Source organism: Amblyomma mixtum, chromosome 5 (genome assembly GCF_055824585.1).
Source record: "Amblyomma mixtum isolate Tamu chromosome 5, ASM5582458v1, whole genome shotgun sequence".
Classification (NCBI taxonomy): Eukaryota; Metazoa; Arthropoda; class Arachnida; order Ixodida; family Ixodidae; genus Amblyomma; species Amblyomma mixtum.
This window is the reverse complement of record NC_143016.1, coordinates 152036770-152057964: the sequence shown is the minus strand read 5'-3', so window position 1 is coordinate 152057964 and position 21195 is coordinate 152036770. Positions and strand designations below refer to the sequence as shown.

General features: G+C 49.2%; 2 protein-coding genes across 2 annotated transcripts; one reads left to right on the top strand and one right to left on the bottom strand.

The window, feature by feature from the left end:
- Positions 1-1440: 1440 nt before the first annotated feature.
- On the top strand, positions 1441-10693 carry LOC149344168 (P2X purinoceptor 7-like). The gene is made up of 3 exons (XM_089546189.1): positions 1441-1996; positions 2071-2271; positions 7397-10693. The coding sequence occupies exons 1-3, from the start codon at positions 1743-1745 to the stop codon at positions 7554-7556; spliced, it is 615 nt and encodes a 204-aa protein (XP_089402315.1). The 5' UTR covers positions 1441-1742; the 3' UTR covers positions 7557-10693.
- A 207-nt stretch (positions 10694-10900) lies between these two features.
- Positions 10901-16131, bottom strand: LOC149344167 (uncharacterized). Its single transcript, XM_089546188.1, has 10 exons — positions 15724-16131; positions 15493-15640; positions 14764-15091; positions 13861-14230; positions 13402-13575; positions 13153-13339; positions 12469-12711; positions 11985-12156; positions 11764-11912; positions 10901-11091 (listed from the first exon to the last, which is right to left on the bottom strand). Exons 1-10 carry the CDS (start codon positions 16036-16038, stop codon positions 10910-10912), a joined length of 2268 nt encoding a protein of 755 aa, XP_089402314.1. The 5' UTR covers positions 16039-16131; the 3' UTR covers positions 10901-10909.
- Positions 16132-21195: the final 5064 nt, after the last annotated feature.

The window sequence follows — 21195 nt, the reverse complement described above, 5'->3', positions numbered from 1 at the left end:
ACTTGAATTTTGGGAGAGAGATCGCTTTTCCGCTAGAGAATGCCCTACTCGACGCGGCGGGGCCCGCGCCCCCTCCGCTTTCGTAGTACGCGGCAAGGCTCCGGGAGCGCCTGGAGGCAGCGCAGCACGCAGCCCGCTAAAACCTCGATGTCGAGCGCACGGAGCAGGCGGATCAGTACAACAAAGGTCGCCGTCACGTCGTTTTCAACACGGGCGACTTAGTAATCAAGAGAACGCACCCACTTAGTAACGCAGCGCGCGGTTTCGCCGCGTTTCTAGCGCACAAGTGGGCTGGACCGTACGAAGTTACGGTACGGACTACGCCGCTCACCTACCAGCTTTTGTTGTTGACAAACGGCGAAACCGCCGGTCCGGTGCATGTCGCTGATTTGAAGGCTTTCCACCTTCGCAAGGACGATGGCTGCGAAGCGGTGGAAAATCAGCGCGATGCGGCGATCTCACCCCCGGGAGGACGAGCAGGTAGCGGTGCGGTTCGCAACCGACGATACAACCTGAGGACCAGGTAGCACCCGTGTCTCTCGATTAATATTCACTCGCCATGCTCTCGCCCTCTCAGTATGTCTTCTAGGAAGCTCCAGCGGACCGACGCCCGTGGCTCGGACTCCAGAAGGCAAGGCAGACCACCGTCGAACGGTGGCCGCCATCAAGGCGCGCCACCCGGCTGGCGGCAGGAGCCGCGCGAGTGGCGCAGGTTCCACGGCCGCGGTGACCCCCACCGCCAGCCAAACCACGTGTCTGACCACTGGAGAGCACCTCCCAGTGGTGCAGGCCAACGCAAGGGCGCCAGGGATCATCAAGCGCAGGGCACCCCTCAGCACCCAGCCGGCGCTTCGGCCGCCGAGCAGCCGCAACCCAGGCGGTCCAGGAGCCATCGGCCGCTTGTACAACGACGAGGAGCGGGCCGGCCTGTGCTCGCTCTGCGGCACACTTGTCGTGCACCGGCTCCGCCATGAGGCTGGTGCGTTGCATACCTGGCATAACGGCGACTGTAGCACCTTTCCCCGCTGCGCCACTGCAGAGGGGCAGCCCGGAGGAGGCGGCCCTCCGCATCCTCCAGTCCAGCCGCCCAAACCTGCTGTCCCCGGCGGCCGAGGAGCTTTGCAGGGCGCTGCCGGCAGGGCCCCCAGTGGAGCCAGGCGCCTCGCTCCCCCAGGCGGCTCGTGAGGAGCCCATCCAGCTAGTCCCCGCAGGGAGGCGTCTGCAGCATGCAGACGTTGGTGAGTGGCGACACCACGGGGTTAACCCGAGCATCCGCAGGGACATCCCCTCAGGGGGATGATGGTGAACAATGCGTCACCACGGACCCGAGCATCCGCGCTTAGCCGTTCGTGGCAACGCCGTGTCCGGGGAAAAGGGGATCCTGGTGGTTGAGCCGATGCCGAGCGTTTGGACCCTTAAAGGGGTCGTGAAACGTTTTCTGAAAATTTTGAACGACGTGTGTATTTGGGATTCTGACCCTTCATTCCATAGTATGTCTTGATTCGTTTCATCGTCCGGGTTGAGTAAATAGCGCAAAAATATAGATTTCGGTTTCCCAACGCACAACCTCCTCAACTCTACAGAAACGTCATTTTAAGAAGCCAATCAGAGACTTCTGTCGTTGATACAACATGGCGGCTTAGCGCAGCCTGTTGACCCATAGTTGACCGAGGTGAGAGCATCATATGGACTCAAATGTGACGTCAAAATGACGTCACGCACACACGCTAGGTAATTTAAAAATGGCCGATCTTCCCGAGCTGCAGCGTCGCTTGTTGGAAGAGAGTCGCCTGTTGGGCTTTGAGCCGTACGGCGACACACCTTTGAGGGTGCGAGATCGGCTGTCTTCGGAGGACGACAGCGGCGGCGGTGACAGCGACTGCGAAGACGGAGCGTGCGCCCGGCAACCAGCAGTTGTAGCCCGCGACACAACCTCTGCTTGTGGAGGCCCCGACCGTGAGCCTCCCGAACCCGGTCGTGTCGGGAATGCGCACTGGTACGTCCGAGTCTTGTAGCTTACGTTGAGCAGTTTGCGAGAGAGTGCAATCGCTAACCGAAGCATTCGAATAGGTGCGCCTGCGGGCGGTGCGTGCCGATGCCGACCGTCCTGGAGAGCACCTGCTGCCGCGAGATACCGGCAGCAACTAGGAAGCAGCCGTCCGGATGCATTACGGAGCACCCGCATTTTCACACTCTGTGCCTCGACGAGGTGGTGCTAACTGTAGCTTTGCACATGCTCCTAGACCATGGGCTACACGTAGAGGACACAAGGTAAGAACCATGCTCAGAGGGCGCGACGCAGCTTGAACAAGCGACCGCCTACATGCTCCTAGACCACGGGCTACACGTAGAGAACACAAGGTAAGAACCATGCTCAGAGGGCGCGACGCAGCTTGAACAAACGACCGCCTGTTTTTGCTCTTTTCGGACATGCGAAGCGCTGTAGTCAAAACTACTATCGAGGAAGGCAGTGCTCAATAAAGGCTTCAACTTCAGCGGTAACTTCTGAAATTACATCATGCTCTAGGAAAATGCGTAAAAGTGCCGATGTTGTGTTTGCACAAGGTGTCATGGAGTGTAAGTATACATCGCAGCACGCTAGTGCAAACGCGACACCAGTGGTATTATTTTTTTCTTTTTTCATAAGCGCATACGAGCACGATGTTTTACTACCCAGGTGGTAGAAATATTCTCGAGTGAACGAGAAAGGCAGATGAGACGTGTCTTCTGGGATGTGTGAACTTGGAAAATGGGGTTGAAGATCATGCACATAGTTGTGACATATTTGTGTGTTATTGGCTGGGTATGTAGCTTCAACATGCGCAGCACATTGCAATGGAAAGGATCGTGAGAATTGCAGTAAAATTGGTTGGTCCAAAACAAACCTTCCTTTATTTCGCAGCAGGCTGTACAATTTCATATAGCAAAGTAACCTATCCACACTCACTGCCAGAACAACCACCATCCCAGCACTGCCCTCTTCACTATCTTTTTTTGCCAACTTACATTAGGTGATAATGTGCTGTAGTGTGCCACACATAATTTGTTTCGATTAAAAAACATTTGCTGATGGACTTCATTGCAGCCATCATCACCTCTACTGAAGTGTGGATGCTTGTCACACCACATGGTATATAAAATCCGCATCTTCAGCAGTCGCAAAGTTAACCTCTCTGAAATGCATTGACAATGACATCTTGCATGTTCTTGGGGTGCAAGGCATTCCTCTTTGAAACTCCCAGCTGTTCCTCAGCCCCACTCGCCAGGTCTCTTGTGCTCTAAAGTTGTAAAGTCATAGGGCTGACAAAAGTGAAAGAACAGGTGGGATCACAAAACCAAACTGAATTATTTAATTAGATTAACAATTTTGCATTGATGAACAACACACAAAAAGCCGCCGCGGTGGCCCAGTGGTTATGGCGCTCGGCTGCTTAATTTCGAGGACGCGGGTTCGATCCCAGCCGTGACGGCTGAATTTCGATGGAGGCGAAATTCTAGAGGCCCGTGTACTGTGCGATGTCAGTGCTCGTCAAAGAACCCCAGGTGGCCGAAATGTCTAGAGCCCTTCGCTACGGCGTCTCTCATAGCTTGAGTCGCTTTAGGACGTTAAACCCCGTAACCCAACCAACCAACACCACACAAAAAAAAATGTGCTTGCCTTGGTTTCGATGGCTGTTGACTTGCAACATAACAAGACCCTTTCCCTCCCTTTTCTGCTCAGCAGCTTAACAAGAGGCCCTGGCAATCTTGATGCCACAGGTAGCATAATAGGGTTCTCTCACAACTTCTGCCCTCGCCACTCAATCACATTCCTGCGTGACACTGATAATTCCTGATAATTTCTCATTGATGAACACCACAAAAGAATAGAAACATTCCACTATGCTTGCCTTGTTTTCTATGACTGCTATCATCCTTCATTTGAAATTTCCAACACACCATGCAAAATCTGTGAAGCACTTCACTTAATAAAGACAGATTCTTCAGAAGGCCTGCACAGCAACTGGGTGCAGCAACCTTTAGTGTCACCTATTATGTGCTCTTATCAACCATGGTAGCAATGTTCATTCCTGTTCATTCTTCCAACATTTACACTCGCACCTTGCACTTGCTTGTTGAGCCGGATGTGCACAATACTGTGAAACAATGTTCTCGTGCCACGGGCCATTGTTGCTGTAGATGGCAGTTGCACACAAATGTGAGGGCTTCAACTCTCTTGATTTGATGCTTACCACACTCTTACTATCCGATCCGTGTCAAAGTGCGAGCATTCCAGTCGAGCCATAGACTTCTTAGTATCAACTGCATGATGAGCCAGCCGCTTTTGTCATCCGAGCATGCATTACAGACTGTTCTTGCCTAGTATGCAGTGGCGCTTGATTTTGCTCAGCCGGCCACTTCCCCTGTGCTGCCAATTTCTCGCACACAACTCCAGGTCAACGCTGGTATCGCCCCACCCATCAGACAGGATCCCTGTTGCGTGTTCCAGGCTGAATGAATGGTTATGAAAGAGCAAATGCAAGATATGGTACAGAAAGGTGTCATCCAGGAGTCATTGAGTCAATGGGCTGCTCCTGTTGTACTGGTGCGAAAGAAGGATAACTCCTGAAAGGACATCTGTCCCCTCCTGCGTATTGATAATGGCATGGATTGTCTTGAATCTGTGTCGTACTTCTCATCGGTTGACCTACACTTTGGGTATTGGCAGATCCCCATGCATGCATCGGACCGGAAGAAGACTGCGTTTGTTATGCCTGATGGACTTTGTGCATGTAATGTTATGCCCGTTGGGTTATGCAATGCCCCCCTGCATTTGAGCAATTTATAGACACAATATTGCATGGGCTTAAGTGGGAGGTATGCATGTGGTACCTCGGTGCTGCGATGATTTACGGAAAGACCTTTCACAAGCATAATGAAGAACTGGATATGGTGCTGGCCTGCATCGCATAGCTGGTCTGGTCTTGAACTCCAAGAAATGCCACTTTAGTCAACGGCAAACCTTTGTCCTCAGGCTTCTTGTCAGCAAGGACAGTATCCGGCCAAACCCGCAGAAGATAGCTACCGTGTGTCAGTTCCCACAACCATGCTCTTTGAAAAACCTTAGTAGCTTTTCAGGCCTCTGCTTTTATTTCTGTTGCTTCATTTAAAGTTTCGCCCAGCTCGCTCACCCCTAACTTCTCTCGTTCATAAAGACGCCCCATTTGTATGGTCGTCTGCATGTGCGTCTTGCCTTCCAGCAGCTAAAGTTTTTGCTAACTTCTGGACCTGTTTTACGCTACTTTGATCTGGCGGTGCTGACTGAAGTCCACACTGACGTCAACGCCATCGGCGTGGTGCTTATCTAATTCCACAATGGCGCCCAGCATGTAGTCGCATGCGCAAGCCGCACTTTGACAAAATCTGAAGGCACCTGTACCGTGACGGAAGCCAAGCGTCTTGCTATCACCTTTGCTGTGCAAGAGTTCTGACCATATCCACATAGACATCACTTCAATATTGTTACAGGCCATAACTCTTTGTGTTAGCTTGTTGGCCTCGCGATTCTTCAGGTCGACTTGCTCGCTGGGCCTTACACCTTCAGGAATTTGACTTTACTGTGGCATATAAAAGAAGTCGCTGCCATGGTGATGCTGACTGTTTGTCCTGCTTCCCTCTACCAGATACTGCAAGTTGCAAAGAGGATTTCAATAACCCCCTTTCCACATAGTTTCTGAGCTTGCGACTTATCATCACCAACAGCACAACAATCCTAGTTTTCAACCATTGTTCGATCAAGCCCGTATGTGTTCATCTGTTACGCCGTTTGTCATATTGGAAGGCGTGCTTTTTAAGATGAGCTACTCAGTTGGGGGTGCATGTCCAGTATTGGTCGTCCCTAGCTACGTTTCTGGTGTTGTCCTTCATGCCATGCACGACGATATTGCTTCCAGTCACCAAGGGTCTTCTCTTACATTTCACAGAATGTTTCAACGTCTTTACTGGCCTAGACTTTACAAGTCAACTAAGCAGTATTTTGCAGGTTGGCTGCAGTGGCAGCACTTTAAGCATTGCACTGCCTCTCCTGCCGGCTTCTTGCGACCAGTCAGACTACCTCACTCTTCTTTTGAGAGGATTGGGGTTGACTTGCTTGATCTGCTTCCCAAGTCTACCACGGGCATATGCTGGATTATTGTGTGCTTTGACTACTTGACTCGATTTAGAAGACAGCTGGTCTCGTGTCCACCAAACATCCCATCCTTTTTACTGCGCTCAGTCATTCTTCTCCACAGCGCTTCTTGAGTCGTAATCAGCGACATGGGTGCCAGTTCACTGCTGACATCATGGAAGAGCTACTACGGTGCTGTCATTGTGACTGTCGTCATTCGACACCCTACCGTCGCCAAATGAATGGCCTGACTGAGCGCATCAGCCACACTCTCACAAACAGGTTGTCCATAAATGCAGCCGCCAGGCTCCCCTTTTTTCTTCTTTACACCCGTATCCCATGCACCTTTCTGGACACAATTCTTCCCTTTTCTCAACATCCAGATTCATCTGTTTTGTAGATCCTTTGCCATGCAGAGGAAGTGCCAAGACTAGTTTGCCTAAGAACAGTCAGGACACAAGTTCGCACCAAGGGCTGTTAGGTCAGTGGACACATTGCAGTTATGCACGAGCCAGGTCACTAATTTGGCTCTGGACTCCACTGTATCGATGGGGTCTCTATCAGAAATTCCTTTCGAAGTACTGTGACCCTTTTGTTGTTCTCGGTTGCCTCATTGCTGTCAACTTCATAATTGTCACAGTTACCACAGGTATTTTCCGCTCCCGCAGAACCAAGGTCGTTCACATAACCCGCCTAAACTGCTGCCATCACAACGCTGTCTAACTTGCTCAAGTACGAGCTTCGACTGACCCGGGCGAAATGTTAAGCCATGCTGCAGTGTAGTGAGATGATGACGAACACTATGGGCGCAAGACTGAGCTTTGGGGCCCGCTGCTGACCGTTTCGAGACGTTCCCGATCCCCGTTATGGCCTTGCAAATAAACCCATTCCCGTCCTCACAGCTTGATATGATTATATATAGTTTAGCAACATTTGCCTTTGCTGGCACATAGAGAACCATGGCACCAAAAAGAAATGGTTTCAGCGTTGCATGAAATTGTGGTTATGCCACTGTTGCATTTTTTTTCTCTCATTTTCTCTCAGTAACTTCAAAATGTTGCAGTAGAATTCAGAGTTCACCATGCTGCTCAGGAAGAACACACGGTGAGAATCACATGGTCCAGCTTGCAAACATTGACGTTGGCACTAACTGTACAGACACTGGTAACATGATTAACTTTGCCCGAAACTGAACTTTCAATTTGCTATGCTGAAAAAAATGGTGACTTGTTTTTCTCTTGTCAACAGGAGGTACCGCTACATCAGCTACAGCCAGCTTGCACACTGGCTTTGGGGACGCCTGGGCAGACATCACAGGAAGGTCCTCCCTGCTTGTGCTGTACATCAAATAAGAGAGAGGTTTCCATCTGAAGGTTACACTGGTTTCCAGTATGCACAAGGGTTGTAGACGTTTGTAAAGTAATGTTTGTGAAGTTACGGTCATATCTTGTTACACATAATTGCGCTTTTAAAAAAGTCTTGGGCAACATCGGGACGACACAAACACTGTTACGCAATGTCGTCCCTGTGTTGTCCCAAGTCTTTTTCAAAAGCACAATCATTATGATCATGTTAACTACCAACTAGCCCAATTTGAAACCCTCTTAATGCCTTGTTAACGTGGACACCCTGCAATAAGGATGCAATTTTCAAGGACTGATCTCTACTCATTCCATTCTGCCTTGCAGTATAGAAAAACACTGCCTAGACTGTTGACAGCTTATTTAGGAACCAAAAGGAAAAACAGATGCATTTTGTCTTTGGTCTTCTGTGACCATGCTCATTGGATATAATGTGCAGTTTTGATTTTGATTCGTTATTATAGACCACTCACATTGTAAACAGTTTTTCTGGGAACAAAAGTGTCGATATTAACCACACATAGCTGTATTATGCAATTCAACAAGTGCTGAAGAGGGTAATGTACCGTTAGGACTAGCGACTTCCATCCATCCATTTCTGTAGCTGTGCTGTCCATTTGTATCCATCCATTTCTGAAGAATATTTCTATAAAGTTTCATCTGCATCTACGTTGTTATCTTTATCTTATTTTTTTCGATGTGCTGATGTTGCATACAAGGCATAGGTCAGGACAGAATGATTGCATTTTTGCACTCTGTCCCAACCTATGCTTTTGACAGATGGAGAGTACCCTTATTTTTTTGGCTGAGTGTGTGACTGACAGTTCAACCTCTGCCATGCTTCATGGTAGACATCGTGCAATCGTAGCACTTGCAGATGTGGACAAAGACAGGACATGCAAACAGCAGTGCACTTGTGCGTGCCCTCTCTGTGTCCTCGTCTGCAAGCGCTGTGATTCCAAGATGTCAGATAAAAACCAACTAGCATGGCAACACGCCCTGCATAAATTCATGGTTGAGGATGGACATATAATTAACCAATAAATAATATTGAAAGTAATGGGCCTTTCCTTCAACACTGATTTGGTAATATTACGGAATACACACCTGTATTAGACAGTGGTGTAGCGGTGCTGGCATCACCAGTGGCGCTGATGAAGATGAAGCTTGGAGTGTGACCTGGCTCGTGCAGAAAACACATTCAGCAACCGGCCTGGCCAGCAGTGTCGGCCGCCCACTCCGCTGGCTCACCAGCCCTCCTTCAATAAATGTGGGTCACCTTCCACATCCGTTGACTGGGACGACAGCGTCAGCACAGACAATGCCGCACCCACCAGTCCTACGCTCCTGCCCGTCCTACTCTCCGCTTGGCCTTGCAGCTGCAAGCCTGCTGTTCGCACCCGGCTTTCGGCAGCTTCTTCTCGCCACCATGTGCACCCCTCCCACCGTATCTGGACGGCTCCACCAGCTGTGTTAGTGCTCCTTCCTTCCCTGGCTGCCCGGCCTGCCTAGCTTCTATGCCAGGAATCCTGTCTTGTGGCTGGCGCTGCTGTACCCGCACTTTCACGTCAACCAAGTGTCCAGCCAGCTTTGCTATCAGCACACCAGCCGCGAACTCCTGCCCAGTGTCCTGGCTAGACTTCAGTTGCCACCTCCTGGTCCAAACATTTATGCCGACTTCAAGAAGGGCCTGACGGCATACTTTGGCTTGGAGCTCCTGCCGCCTTGGTGCACTCCTGTTCCGGACTCAGAAGCTGCACCGCCACACGACTCACCACCCATGGCCGAATTCCATAACCGAGCTGCTTCGGTTTTTCCCTCCGCCACCTCCTACATCGGAGCGCCACCCAACACCTGTTTCTTCACCGTCACAACCACCTAATGAGCCCACACCCATGGTTCGGCGAGTGCGATGCGTGCAAGCGTCGGTCTCTTGCCAACAGTCTCAGCCGGCTGCCTCCTCCTGGACCACCGTTCTTGCCAGGTCTGCTCCACAGACCGCTTCAAGCACCTCCTCTACCAATGCCTCTAGGGAAGCCCCACGCTCAGTGCACAACCTCGTAGTCCCCAACTCTACAGTTTCATCCCACACCTCCAAATACCTGGGCGCTAGTCATGCCTTTGGCAGGCACCGTCGCCTGGACTATGCCAGGGGTGCTGTGTTCACTTCAGTTGTCCCAACCACTAGTGTTGCAAATTTCAATACACCCGCTCCTGCGCCGCCCTCTTCTGAACTTGACACCCAGCATGCCTTCGCCCTTGGACCCACATCCGCCTTTCCTGCGCTTGGACACCCCAGCGGGAGCAGTTGCACAGTTCCGCACTCTAGCCTCCTGCATGCCCAGAGGCTTCCACATCATCATCCGTGCTCTGTCTCATCACACGTGCTCTGTGCCACCATCCAGCTCAACGCTGCCACTTTCACCTGCACCTTTCGCGCTCGACAGTGTCTACTTTCAGCCTCCGAGCATCTGCTGCCACTCAGACTCTTCGGTTTTCAGCAGTGATTCTTTGCCACCACCCAGTGCACCATTTTCTTCGTGAGCAGTGCGTCCTTCACCCCTGCCTACGGGGACACCCCCATTCTGATTTCGTCCTACTGCCCCGTGGCCATTGCTCGGCCACTGCCCTTGTCCGCCCTCCTGAGGCCTGAACGCAACGCCGGCGTCCCCACCTGGATCCCCAACTTTTGCCTCTCCCTGGACATTTTGTGCTCTACTATTTCCAGGACCGCCACGAGCTGTGTACATAACTATCTTCATTTTGTTCCCTTATCGTGCACCGTGCTATGGGGGGGAGCACCTGTAGCAGTACTGGTATCGCCAGTGGCGATGATGAAGTTGAAGCTTGGAGCGCAACCTGGCACTTGATGTCCGGTTGACCCAAGTTCAAGGAAAGTCAATTCAACCCATCTGTTCCGCATCGTCACTCCTCATGCGTGCAGCTAGTGTGGCAATATCCGGTTGACCGCACTTCAAGCTGTCAATGCACGCTGCTGCAGACATGGGACAAAAGCCACGCACTGTGACGCAGATCCGCCTCGCCGCAAGCACGTGCACAACAGGATGCGACCTAATGTCTCCGTCCCTGGAGGGAGTTTGGCCTTTCCCGTAATCCTCCGCTATCCGGCGCCCCCTTATCCCGATGGGTAGCGAGTGCGACTCACCCCCTACTCTGCAGTTGTGCGGAGGTCACAAGAGAAAGAACGTAATGGGCATTCAACTAACGCGAACTGAATGCAGAAAACAATGTACAGCACCGCTAACTTCACTCTGGCTCGCGCAGAAAACACATTCAGCAGCCGACCTGGCCAGCAGCGTCAACCACCCGCTCCGCCGGCGCACCAGCCGTGGCTACCAGGCCTCGTTCAATAAATGCGGATCACATTCCTCAGTGGTGCTCACTCCTTGCTGTTGGCAAACCTAGATCTTCGGGCTGCCACGAGTTCATCCTTAGATGGCCTCGGGAAAGAGTGACTCATGGGGGGTGGAGCAGTCGAAAGGTTTGCCGCAAAAGCTTCCTTGAAGGATGACCACTCTTCACAGCAGCGGATTGTCTCCTTCAGAAGCAGGCCAACATAATCTGGAAAACAATAGGCGTGCATATAATATGAGCATTATCATTGCAAACATTTGTGACTATAACCAGTCATAGAACAGAGCATACTAAAGAGGTATAGCAAGTACGCCTTTGTTGATGACCATACACACCTATAGCTTTAGTTTCCATGGAAATGTCCACAATAGAACTTGCAGACGAATTTGAATATTTTGATAGCTGGGTTGAATATGCCACCAAAATGCTGGTGAAACCTATTTTCTAAACACAAAAATTGAGAGGTGCTGGTGCACATGTGAAAGATTGTAGTAAAATTCTAATATAGATATGTACCGCACATAGTAGCATGGCCAATGGCTATTTTCACGGTTGGCGTCATTGGGGTTGTCTGGTCTTAGGTTACATCCACCTGCAATATTGCATTGCGCTGACACACCCATGTGGCTTAGAGCGGTCATGCCCAGATGCAATGGATATCCTGAGGCACACTGTGCTTATTCACATCAGTTTCACATTGCTTTGGAGCGTATAGACTGATAAAGGAAACAAAATAATTTGTTGCCGATATTACAAGTTATACTCAAGTTATTTCTGATTTTCTTTTTCATAGCCCAAATTGTGTTTTGTATCCCTCAGATCTCTGACCTTAAAGAGATTACAACACATTGTTTTTGTAATGCTAAATAAACTACTCACCATATGTAGGCTCTGCTTTCACGGGACAAGCAACGGCTGTGCCTTTCCTTGCTTTTGGGTGCTTTATTTTCCATCGGGACAGTCCTTCAGCTGTGGTGGCCTGTCCATTGCTAGCATTCTCATTAAAATGCAGTATTGCCAGTTGTGTTCTGAAAAACCAGACAAGCAATTCAAGCAGCTCATCATGTATAAATTTTCGCCTGATCTCATTCACTATTTACCTTGCACGCATGCCATCAGGTGAGAAGCATACAGACTTCGGTGCGAAGCCTATGAGTACGCTGTGGAAGGCCTCCAAGCTGAAGGTGTGTGTGCAAGGGGCCAGTTGCCTGATGTCTTTGAGGAGACGAGGTGACTTCACAACTTCTACAAACTTCTTGTGTGCAGTTGTCCCTGCGTTGAGAAAGCAATTTCCCAGAAAAGCCTTCTCCAAATGGCATTAAGGAGTACTGTGATATGTTTTTAAAATCGTGAATAAGCAACTCTTATATTCTGACAACAACAAACAGTTTCTTGGGAAAGGTTGGCAACTAGCTGGATACCAGCAGCTTGGCTCTTTGACAAAGCTTTGCAATTTCAACATTTCGCAAGCCATGCTTCATCACAAGGACTTGATTCCAACTTGGAAAGCAAATAAATATGCAGGAAGTAAATTCAGGGTTCTGCAGAATGCATATCTTGCTTTCAAATAGTTACATTACTCACCAGGAACTAGCCATTGCCTCTCTCCAAGGTCTTCATGCGCACAATGTGTGTAGAGCCCTGGGTGTCCTGTGTGCATATTTGCAGCATGCCGCTCCATGCTCTTCCACATGTCGGTTAGGAGCTCGACGTTGCCACCGTTGAGGGCTGCACACCAATATAGGTGATTGCTGGCTGGCTGGATCCACAGTTCTAGCCGACTACATCCAGCTCTTTTTGCATGCGCGGCCAGCTTCTTCTTGATGCCTGGAAAGGAGGTGTAATAGTTTATTAATGAGAATTAAGCCTTCATAATATGCTAATCTGGCTTTTGAGCTTGCACCCCGAAACGCCCGCTTTCTCTCCCCTCACCTGCAGAACGCAGGGAATCTGGTTTCGAACCACAGTGCCTATCTGCAATGTCTGCAGGCATGGTGGGCCCTACCCTCGTCATCATTCACATCAAGAACAGCCAGAAAGAAAAGCGAACAGATAAAACCTTCCCCCATTTTTGTGCCGCTTACATTTCAGCAACTTTTCCCACTGCTTCACTATTTGTTACAATTTTGCTGTCCGGCCCCTTGTATTAAGTCTGCATGATCCAGTGAAGTTTAGTCTAAAATTTCACCGCATTGTGCACATCATTGAGGAAGCAGTGTTATCTGTGAAGTGTGGTAATGAGCATCAGATATTTTCATTCAGTGCTACCTTTTGAAATGTGCCAACAGTCAAAGTAGTGCTGGATGGTGGGCTCCTGTGTCCGCATGTACTTGGTGACTTGGGCATGCCGGTCAGTTGTCACCGACTTCACCTTGAGCCCCCGCTCCTTCACCATTTTGAGGCTCTTCACAAATGCATGCTTTTCCATGGAGGTGCTCGATTTGACATCTGCACACTTGTGAGAAAAAAAAGCTAAGTTACATCACAAAGCCACTTTATTAAAAAGCTCTAACCTACCTCCCCAACTTGCACTTGCTCGAAGTGAAGAATTTTGTTGAGCTGGGCGACATGTACAGAGTAAGTCAAAAATTTTGCCGAAAACCCTGGGGAATCGCAGCGTCCATCGCCAGCCAGGTCCACAGTGCAGCCCTCCAACTGCTGAAACAGCTCTTCCTGTTGCTGTTGCCAGATCTGGTATAACAGAGGTGCAGCTTTTAAACACCATATCAAACGCAGAACACTAATGCACTGCCCGTTTGCTTCTTTCTTGAACAGGTGCCATGAAACGATTTTGAGAACTTTTTTCAGAACCTCTTTTCGGATTAAAAATTATTGCTGCGTCTTATGGAAATTCAAGATCCTTTGAGGTCAGTCTAGCTGTCATCAGAAAATCATTTCATGGACCTTTTATGTATGTGGGCCCCGAGATATTGGTTTAGTAATTCTTCGTTTGACAATGCACAACCTTTCTCCTACCTTGTCGATTGCAGGAAGTAGGTAGCCTCGCTGGTAGTTATAAAATGTTCGTGGCGTGAACACCTGCACGTTTGCGTACTTGAACATTCGGAGCACTGATGTGGGGCTGGTGCCAGCAAACAACATAGCTGCTGACATCAGCACATTGCCTGCTGCTTTGCCGTTTATCATGGGTTGGCTTGTCCATGTTAGGGTGTGGTTGTTTGCACAAAGTGTCTGTATTTCAAGCCAGGTGCCGGACACACGACTCGCACTTTTGCAAGCGGCAAAGCACTTGCGGCACACTTGAAATAGTTCGGATAGACAACTTTCAAATATTATGAATTTTCTTTCATCCTGAGGGGGGACTTCTTCAGTGCTGGAGTCAAGTCTGAAACAATATGAAGTGAGTTTTAACGGTTAAATTGTCATGTCTTATGCTGCTGGGATAACTGGAGGCTAGAATTTAACAGGAATAAAGAGCAGTAAATGTAACGGCAGCCCACACTGACACTATGTCTTGAGTGTTCTAGTGCACATTTTTGCATGCTGTGCATTTTTTTGCTTGTAAGTAATTTCAGATTTGCAAAGCTCCAAGATTTTTTGTCTCATTGATGCTGCATGAGCAGCTCCTTGTGCCACTGAATATTGTAAAAACATTTCGATGGATCAAGATCTGCTTTATGAATATTCATACAGTGTGAGGTTGGCCAGCTGCTGAGAGGACATGTGCATCACCGCAATGCAATTGTGCGAGTGCAGACAATATGATACTCATGCCTGCCCCTACCCAAGAAAGGGGAGGACATCATTATGGTGCTCTTCCATCGCCTAAATGACTGATCTGATTTTTAGTCATGCCGCCATAATAAAATGACATGCAATGCACATGCTAAAGGGGTGCACATAAAGTCGTATTATTACCCGAGGAAGGTCTCGTTAAGTGATGGGAAAAACTCCGAGCTCTGCCGAGTGTTATCCTCTTCTTCACAGTCTGAGGCATCCGATTGTATTGGGCTGGATGAGAGTCGTGGAGCGAATGGGATGGGAGACGGTGCTCGACCATCAGTTGGTAGTGAGGAGACTGTTTGGGAGGGAGAACGTGGCAGAGGAGAAGAAAGGGGTGGTCCTGTGTAGGCTGGAGCAGCACTTGTAGTGGTGCCAGCTTCGTAGTATGTGCCGGTGGACTGACAGGCATCTGTCTGCACATGCATATCCTTTCTCAGGGAAATGTGGAGGTTCACCTGTGTATCTGAAAAATAATGAAGAAAATGAAACTCGTGCTGTGCCAGTGCTCTTTGTTTATGCAATGTTGATATCGCATAGTCATGGACACCTCATTAAGAGCTACTACCAAACAATATCAGCTACACAATCGCTACCTGCGTGTAAAATACGTGAGTCTTCTTTGGAGGACCAAACAGTGATTTATACACACCTTCTCAGCACTTCCCCAGATTGGAACTGACACAACACGAATGCCTCCTCCAGAATTTCTCTAGCATTCAGTGATACCACTGGATAATGAACCAAGTGGTGCTCCTTAATTCCCTTTCCCCCTTCCTAAGACCCGGCAAAATTATTGCAACACAATTTATTCTTGTGGAATGTGGGAAGAAAACGAACACACCGCTGCTGCGAGGAAAATCTTACATTGTGTTTGCACATCAACGCCGTCGGTCTGGCAGGCAACAGTGCAGGTATTCCTTGATGTTTGTGTGGAGCTGTCAAGCATTCGAGGCGAAATTTGCGCCTCTTCTGCTGCCATGACAACTTCCATATCCTGCGGTTCGGGTGTGTCCTAAAAAAAATAAAGCTGTTAGCAACCGAAAGAAATGACAATAAACTGTAACACAACTGATAATTTTCATCACGCGTACTTACCTCGGACGTTCTCCGCTTTTTTGGCGGTGCGTCGGGACAGAGGTTTTGCGTCGGTACGGCGCCTCGCTTGAGGCGAGCGCTCTTCATGTCCATACCGAGGCTTCGGAGGACGTCCAGGTTCGTTTCATAGTCGCCCGGTAGAAAGTGCTCGGAGCACACGAACCCGGTCTGACTGACCATACCCTTTGGACCATCGCGGCTAATTGCTCGAAGCCACACGGCTCTTCGCTGCGGGTCATCGGGCAGCTTGTGGAATCTAACATTTCCACTCCGGTAAGTCGTGCGACACTGTCTCACAACGCACACGGTTGGCATGGCGTGCACCCAAACGCGGAGAACACGGTGAAAACCACAGCGTAGCGCTGCCACAACAAAGAAAGAGCGGCGTGCTGTTGCGAGCTACCGGAGGTCCGGTTACTATAGTTCATGTAAACGCCGGAAGTCGGGTCGGACTGGACTCGACCTCTCAACTCCACCCAAGGGGTGGGTTGAAAAGCAGCCCCCTCCGTAAATAACGCATAAACATTCACACACAGGTTTCCGAAAGCATTTTTTTGCAGGGGAGGACCGAAGCGGGAGCCAGTTTACTAGGTGCGCACCTCGCAGGACGGGCCATGAGAGTTGACACATTCGTATCTAGCTCATACAAATGGAGAGGCGTCGAGTTTAGTTGACCTTGCTTTACTCGATCCCTTGACTGAATCTGGCGTTGTTGGGTTCATGTAAACGAAAAGACCCCACGCAGGACGGAGAAGCGAAACCGAAACCGATCTCAGGCCAATGACCTATTGACGATCACGTGCTGTATCTTACTGAGTACAATTGCGTGTGCAAATAATTGCCACGCCTTTTTTTTACTTTCTGACTTTAATACAAACCTATTATTTTGGTATAATTGAAACTGAGATGAATCTAAGTTTCTAAGCGTCTTAAAATGACGTAGTTGAATAGTGCTTATTTCTGACGATGGCGCCGCATGGTCGTTTTATGAGGTCGAAAAGGCAACTATTTCTAACGGGCTTTATTAAATGCAGACTCAATATTGCGCCGAAATATTTCGGAATTGGCATCTCCAATGTTTATTGAAGCAATGAAAATTACAACCGGGCAGCTTCATTTTCTTTTCACAACCCCTTTAAGGCCCCTCGGCGGAGGCAACACACCACTTTGGCCCCAGCTTCCTGTAGACGGCACCTCCGGCCTGACCCGACCGGGGAAAATCGGCAGTCGCCTTTTCCTGTTCTCCTCTCATCTTTCACTTTCCTATCTCCTTTCTTACAACTTTCCTGTATCCTCCTCCCTTCTTTGTTTTTTCCTCTTTTTCCTGGCGGCGAGGGTTAACCGTGTGTGACTAACTACCCTGAGTTGAGTCATATTAGGTTATAGTTAAGGTGTACAGCTGGCGTGGGCAGGACTTTATTTCAAGTTCCTGTCGCGTCCCCTTGTTGGACTCCATGGTGGGTGGCTGGCACCATGACCGAAAAACATCAATTTTTTATGGCTCCCCCCCTTTCCAAACACGATAGCTCTCTCAAAAGAGGGCGGAACGAAGCATCAGACTTTTTCATGAAAACGAAACCAACTTTCACTAAGTTTCATGTTATACACAGTAACTGTGAACAAAAGCAAGCCCGAATCATATCCCCATTTCTTGTTACCAAATGCCTAACAGATACCTTAGGGCCTGGCTACAAGGTATCCAAAATGTCAAGCGGCGACCTACTCCTCGAACTACGCGAGAGCATCCAGTGCTCGAAACTTGCAAACATCGATTCCATAGGGGACATCTCTGTCTCCGTGACTCCCCACCGATCCCTCAACTCAGTCAAAGGCGTTATCTCAGAAGCTGACTTTATCCACCTAACAGAAACTGAAATGCTTGAAGGACTATCCGAACAAAATGTAATAGACGTCCACAGGATCAAAATCCGCAAGGATAACAAGGAAATAGACACCAAACACATGGTCCTCACATTTCACACCAGCAGCTTGCCCGAAACAATCGAAGTAGGATACCTGAAAGTCAACGCAAGGCACTACATACCCAATCCCCGTCGCTGTTTTAATTGCCAGAAGTTTGGCCATGGCTCACAGAGCTGCCGCGGCCGCAAAACCTGCGCGAAATGCGCATCAAAGGACCACCAGTCTGAGGAATGCGACGCAGCACTACGCTGCGCAAACTGCGAAGGCGACCACGCTGCATACTCCAGGGCGTGTCCGTCCTGGAAAAAGGAGAAAGAAATCATCACCATTAAGAACAAAGAAAGCATTTCATTCAAAGAAGCCAGAAGGCGTTTTGCACTTAACAACACATTCTCCTTCACAGCGAAACCAAACTTCGCTGATGTGGTGCGCGGGGGCGTAGCACCACACAGCGCTCCGGCACCTGCCGCGGCCAGTTCTACTGCGCCTGTAGCAGGGCCACCCACGCCCCAGGCAGGGACAGCGAAAGCTGCTCTGCAAACTCCAAGCCAGGGAGTGCCGGCCCATGGGTCAGCATCCCGCAGGACTTCCCCCCGTCGGGGGAGGCCTGACACCAATACATCCGCGGCTTCCCCGCGGTCTTCCAGCACCTCCAGTGAGGTGATGGAGGTAACTTTCGATCCGCCCGCTTTGCAGCGGCGGAACAGCTCTCTTGAGCGGAAAAAAGGCAGGGCCACCATAACGGCCCCAGAACATAAGTAAACCCCCAATCGTTCATACCCCAAACGTAAACATGGCTTTTCTAGTTCAGTGGAACTGCCGAGGAATATTGAGAAATTACGATGACATAAAAAAATATTTTAGGGTCAATGTCACCCGTAGCCTTATGTCTCCAGGGAACCAATCTAGGTCCGCAACATATGAACATCCTGAAGCATTATAAAACTTTTAGACGCGATCGTGAGCAAGCAAATAGACTCTCGGTAGGCGTCGCGATTGTTATACAAAGCGGCGTCCCTGCTCAAGAGATCAGATTGAAAACAAAACTTGAGGCAGTTGCAGTCAGCATTGTCAGCTACAAAACAATTACAATCTGCTCTGTATATATTCCTCCACATCTCACACTAACAGTCCACGATCTACAAGGCCTCATTGATGAACTTCCAGAACCATATCTAGTAGTCGGGGATTTTAACGCTCACTTCCCTTTTTGGGGAAGTGAGCGCTGTGACTCTAGGGGTCAAATAATCGAAGATTTTATCCTCACAAATAGTGTATGCCTTTTAAATACAGAAAAAGCCACATACTGCTCCCCTGCCTCAGGGAAAATGACCTGTTTAGATTTGTCTTTTAGTTCACCTTCTGTTTTTAACGATTTTAACTGGGACGTCATTGACAACCCATATGGCAGCGATCACCTCCCTGTACTAATCACTTTAACATCCCCACCGGAAGTAATCCCCACAAGGCCACGGCGCTGGAAGCTTCACCTCGCCGACTGGTCACTTTTTAGAGCAAAAGCAAATTTAGAAATTATACTTTTAGAAAATCTCACCATCGACCAAATAAATGAAAAGTTCACTAATTGTATCATAACTGCCGCACTAACAGCTATTCCTCAGTCGTCAGGAGTAGCGCGACAAAACCGTAAAGTATGGTGGACAAAAAGGAGGCTAAAAAACAACAAAATAGAGCTTGGGGTAAATTCCGTAGGCATCCGACCTATGAGAATCTCTTGAATTTTAAAAAGGCAAAAGCTAAAGCTCGGTACGTCCGTCGCAGTGCCGAGAAAGCTTCATGGCAGAATTATGTTTCATCTATCAACAGTCAGATCCCATCGAAAGAAATGTGGGAGCAGGTTCGAAAATTAAATGGAACCTTTTCACCATTCACAATTCCTTTTTTAACAACACCCGGCACACAAACAAGCATAGAGGAACAGGCAGACATATTAGGGGAACATTTCGCTGCAGTTTCAAGTTCATCTCACTATACACAGTCTTTTTTAAAATACAAAAACACAGCTGAAAAACAGAGGCTCCCAACAAGTGGAGGCGCAAATGAAAAATACAATAGTCTAATTACCCTCCAAGAATTCAACAGAGTGCTGTCTGCCGGAAAAAAAACTGCTCCAGGACCCGACGAAATACATTATGAAATGCTTGCACATCTTTCCGAGCCAGCCGTGGACGCACTGTTAAGATTCTTTAACACAATTTTCATATCTGGGAAAATACCGGAAGCCTGGAAGAAAGCTATTATTGTACCGCTTCTTAAGCCTAGTAAACCCCCAACTTCTCCTAGCAGTTATAGACCCATAGCCCTGACCAGTTGCCTTGCCAAATCCCTCGAAAGTGTCCTAAATATAAGACTAGCCTTTGTTCTTCAATCTGGTGAACTTCTTGATATCCATCAGTGTGGATTTAAAAAGGGATGCTGCACTACAGACCACCTAGTCCGTCTCGAAAATACAGTCAGACAAGCTTTTATACACAAGCAACAATGTCTTAGCGTCTTTTTTTATTTAGAAAAGGCATATTGTCACGTAGCAGTTGGTACAGGTAGCGCCGCGTCCAGACGGCAGAGGAACGCCAACACCGAGATGATGCCAGCGCGCACCGAGACGGCCAGGATGGAACGTCGAGCTTCGTCTTCTTCAGCAGCGAACCGCGTGGCGCACGAGCTGCGTGCCGAACAGCCGCCGAGCGGCTATTGTTGTAGACGCGGCATTACCCTCCCTCTCGGAAAGAGCATCGGCCCGATGCTTTAACAAGAAAATAGGGAGAAAGAAGCAAAAAAACAACAGAGTAACGCACAGCACTTAGTCACTGAATGTCTCGCGAAAAATAGGGCTTCATCCGCACTACATGAACAATCTCTGGTCTCTGCTGACGGCGAGTAGTCCGGGAAGCCCCATCAGGGAGGACTTCATAGGTTACGTCGCTTAGCTGACGGAGAACTCGGTAGGGGCCGAAATACTGCTTGAGCAGTTTTTCGGAAAGGCCACGGCGTCGAATGGGGGTCCATACCCACACTTTGTCGTCCGGGGCGAACGTCATCAGTCTGTGGCGGCGGTTGTAACGTCGGGCGTCACGGTCTTGTTGGTTCAGGATGCGCACTCTTGCAAGTTGTCGAGCTTCTTCTGCGCGAAGCGTGAACTCCTCGGCGCCAACGTCGGGGTCGCGGCCATCATGGGGAAGCATTGCTTCCAACATTGTCGACACTTCGCGGCCGTACAACAGACAGAAGGGCGTCCTCCGCGTGGTTTCCTGTTGAGCCGTGTTATACGCGAAAGTAATATATGGCAGGATATTGTCCCAAGATCGATGCTCAACGTCAACATACATGGACAGCATGTCGACGAGAGTTTTGTTGAGGCGCTCGGTCAGGCCATTCGTCTGGGGATGGTAGGCGGTTGTTTTCCTGTGAGTAGTGCCACTCAGCCGCATGAGGGATTCCAAGAGTTTGGCAGTGAAAGCGGTGCCTCTATCCGTGATAATTAGTGCTGGAGCGCCATGCCGGAGGACGATGCGTTCCACGAAAAATTTC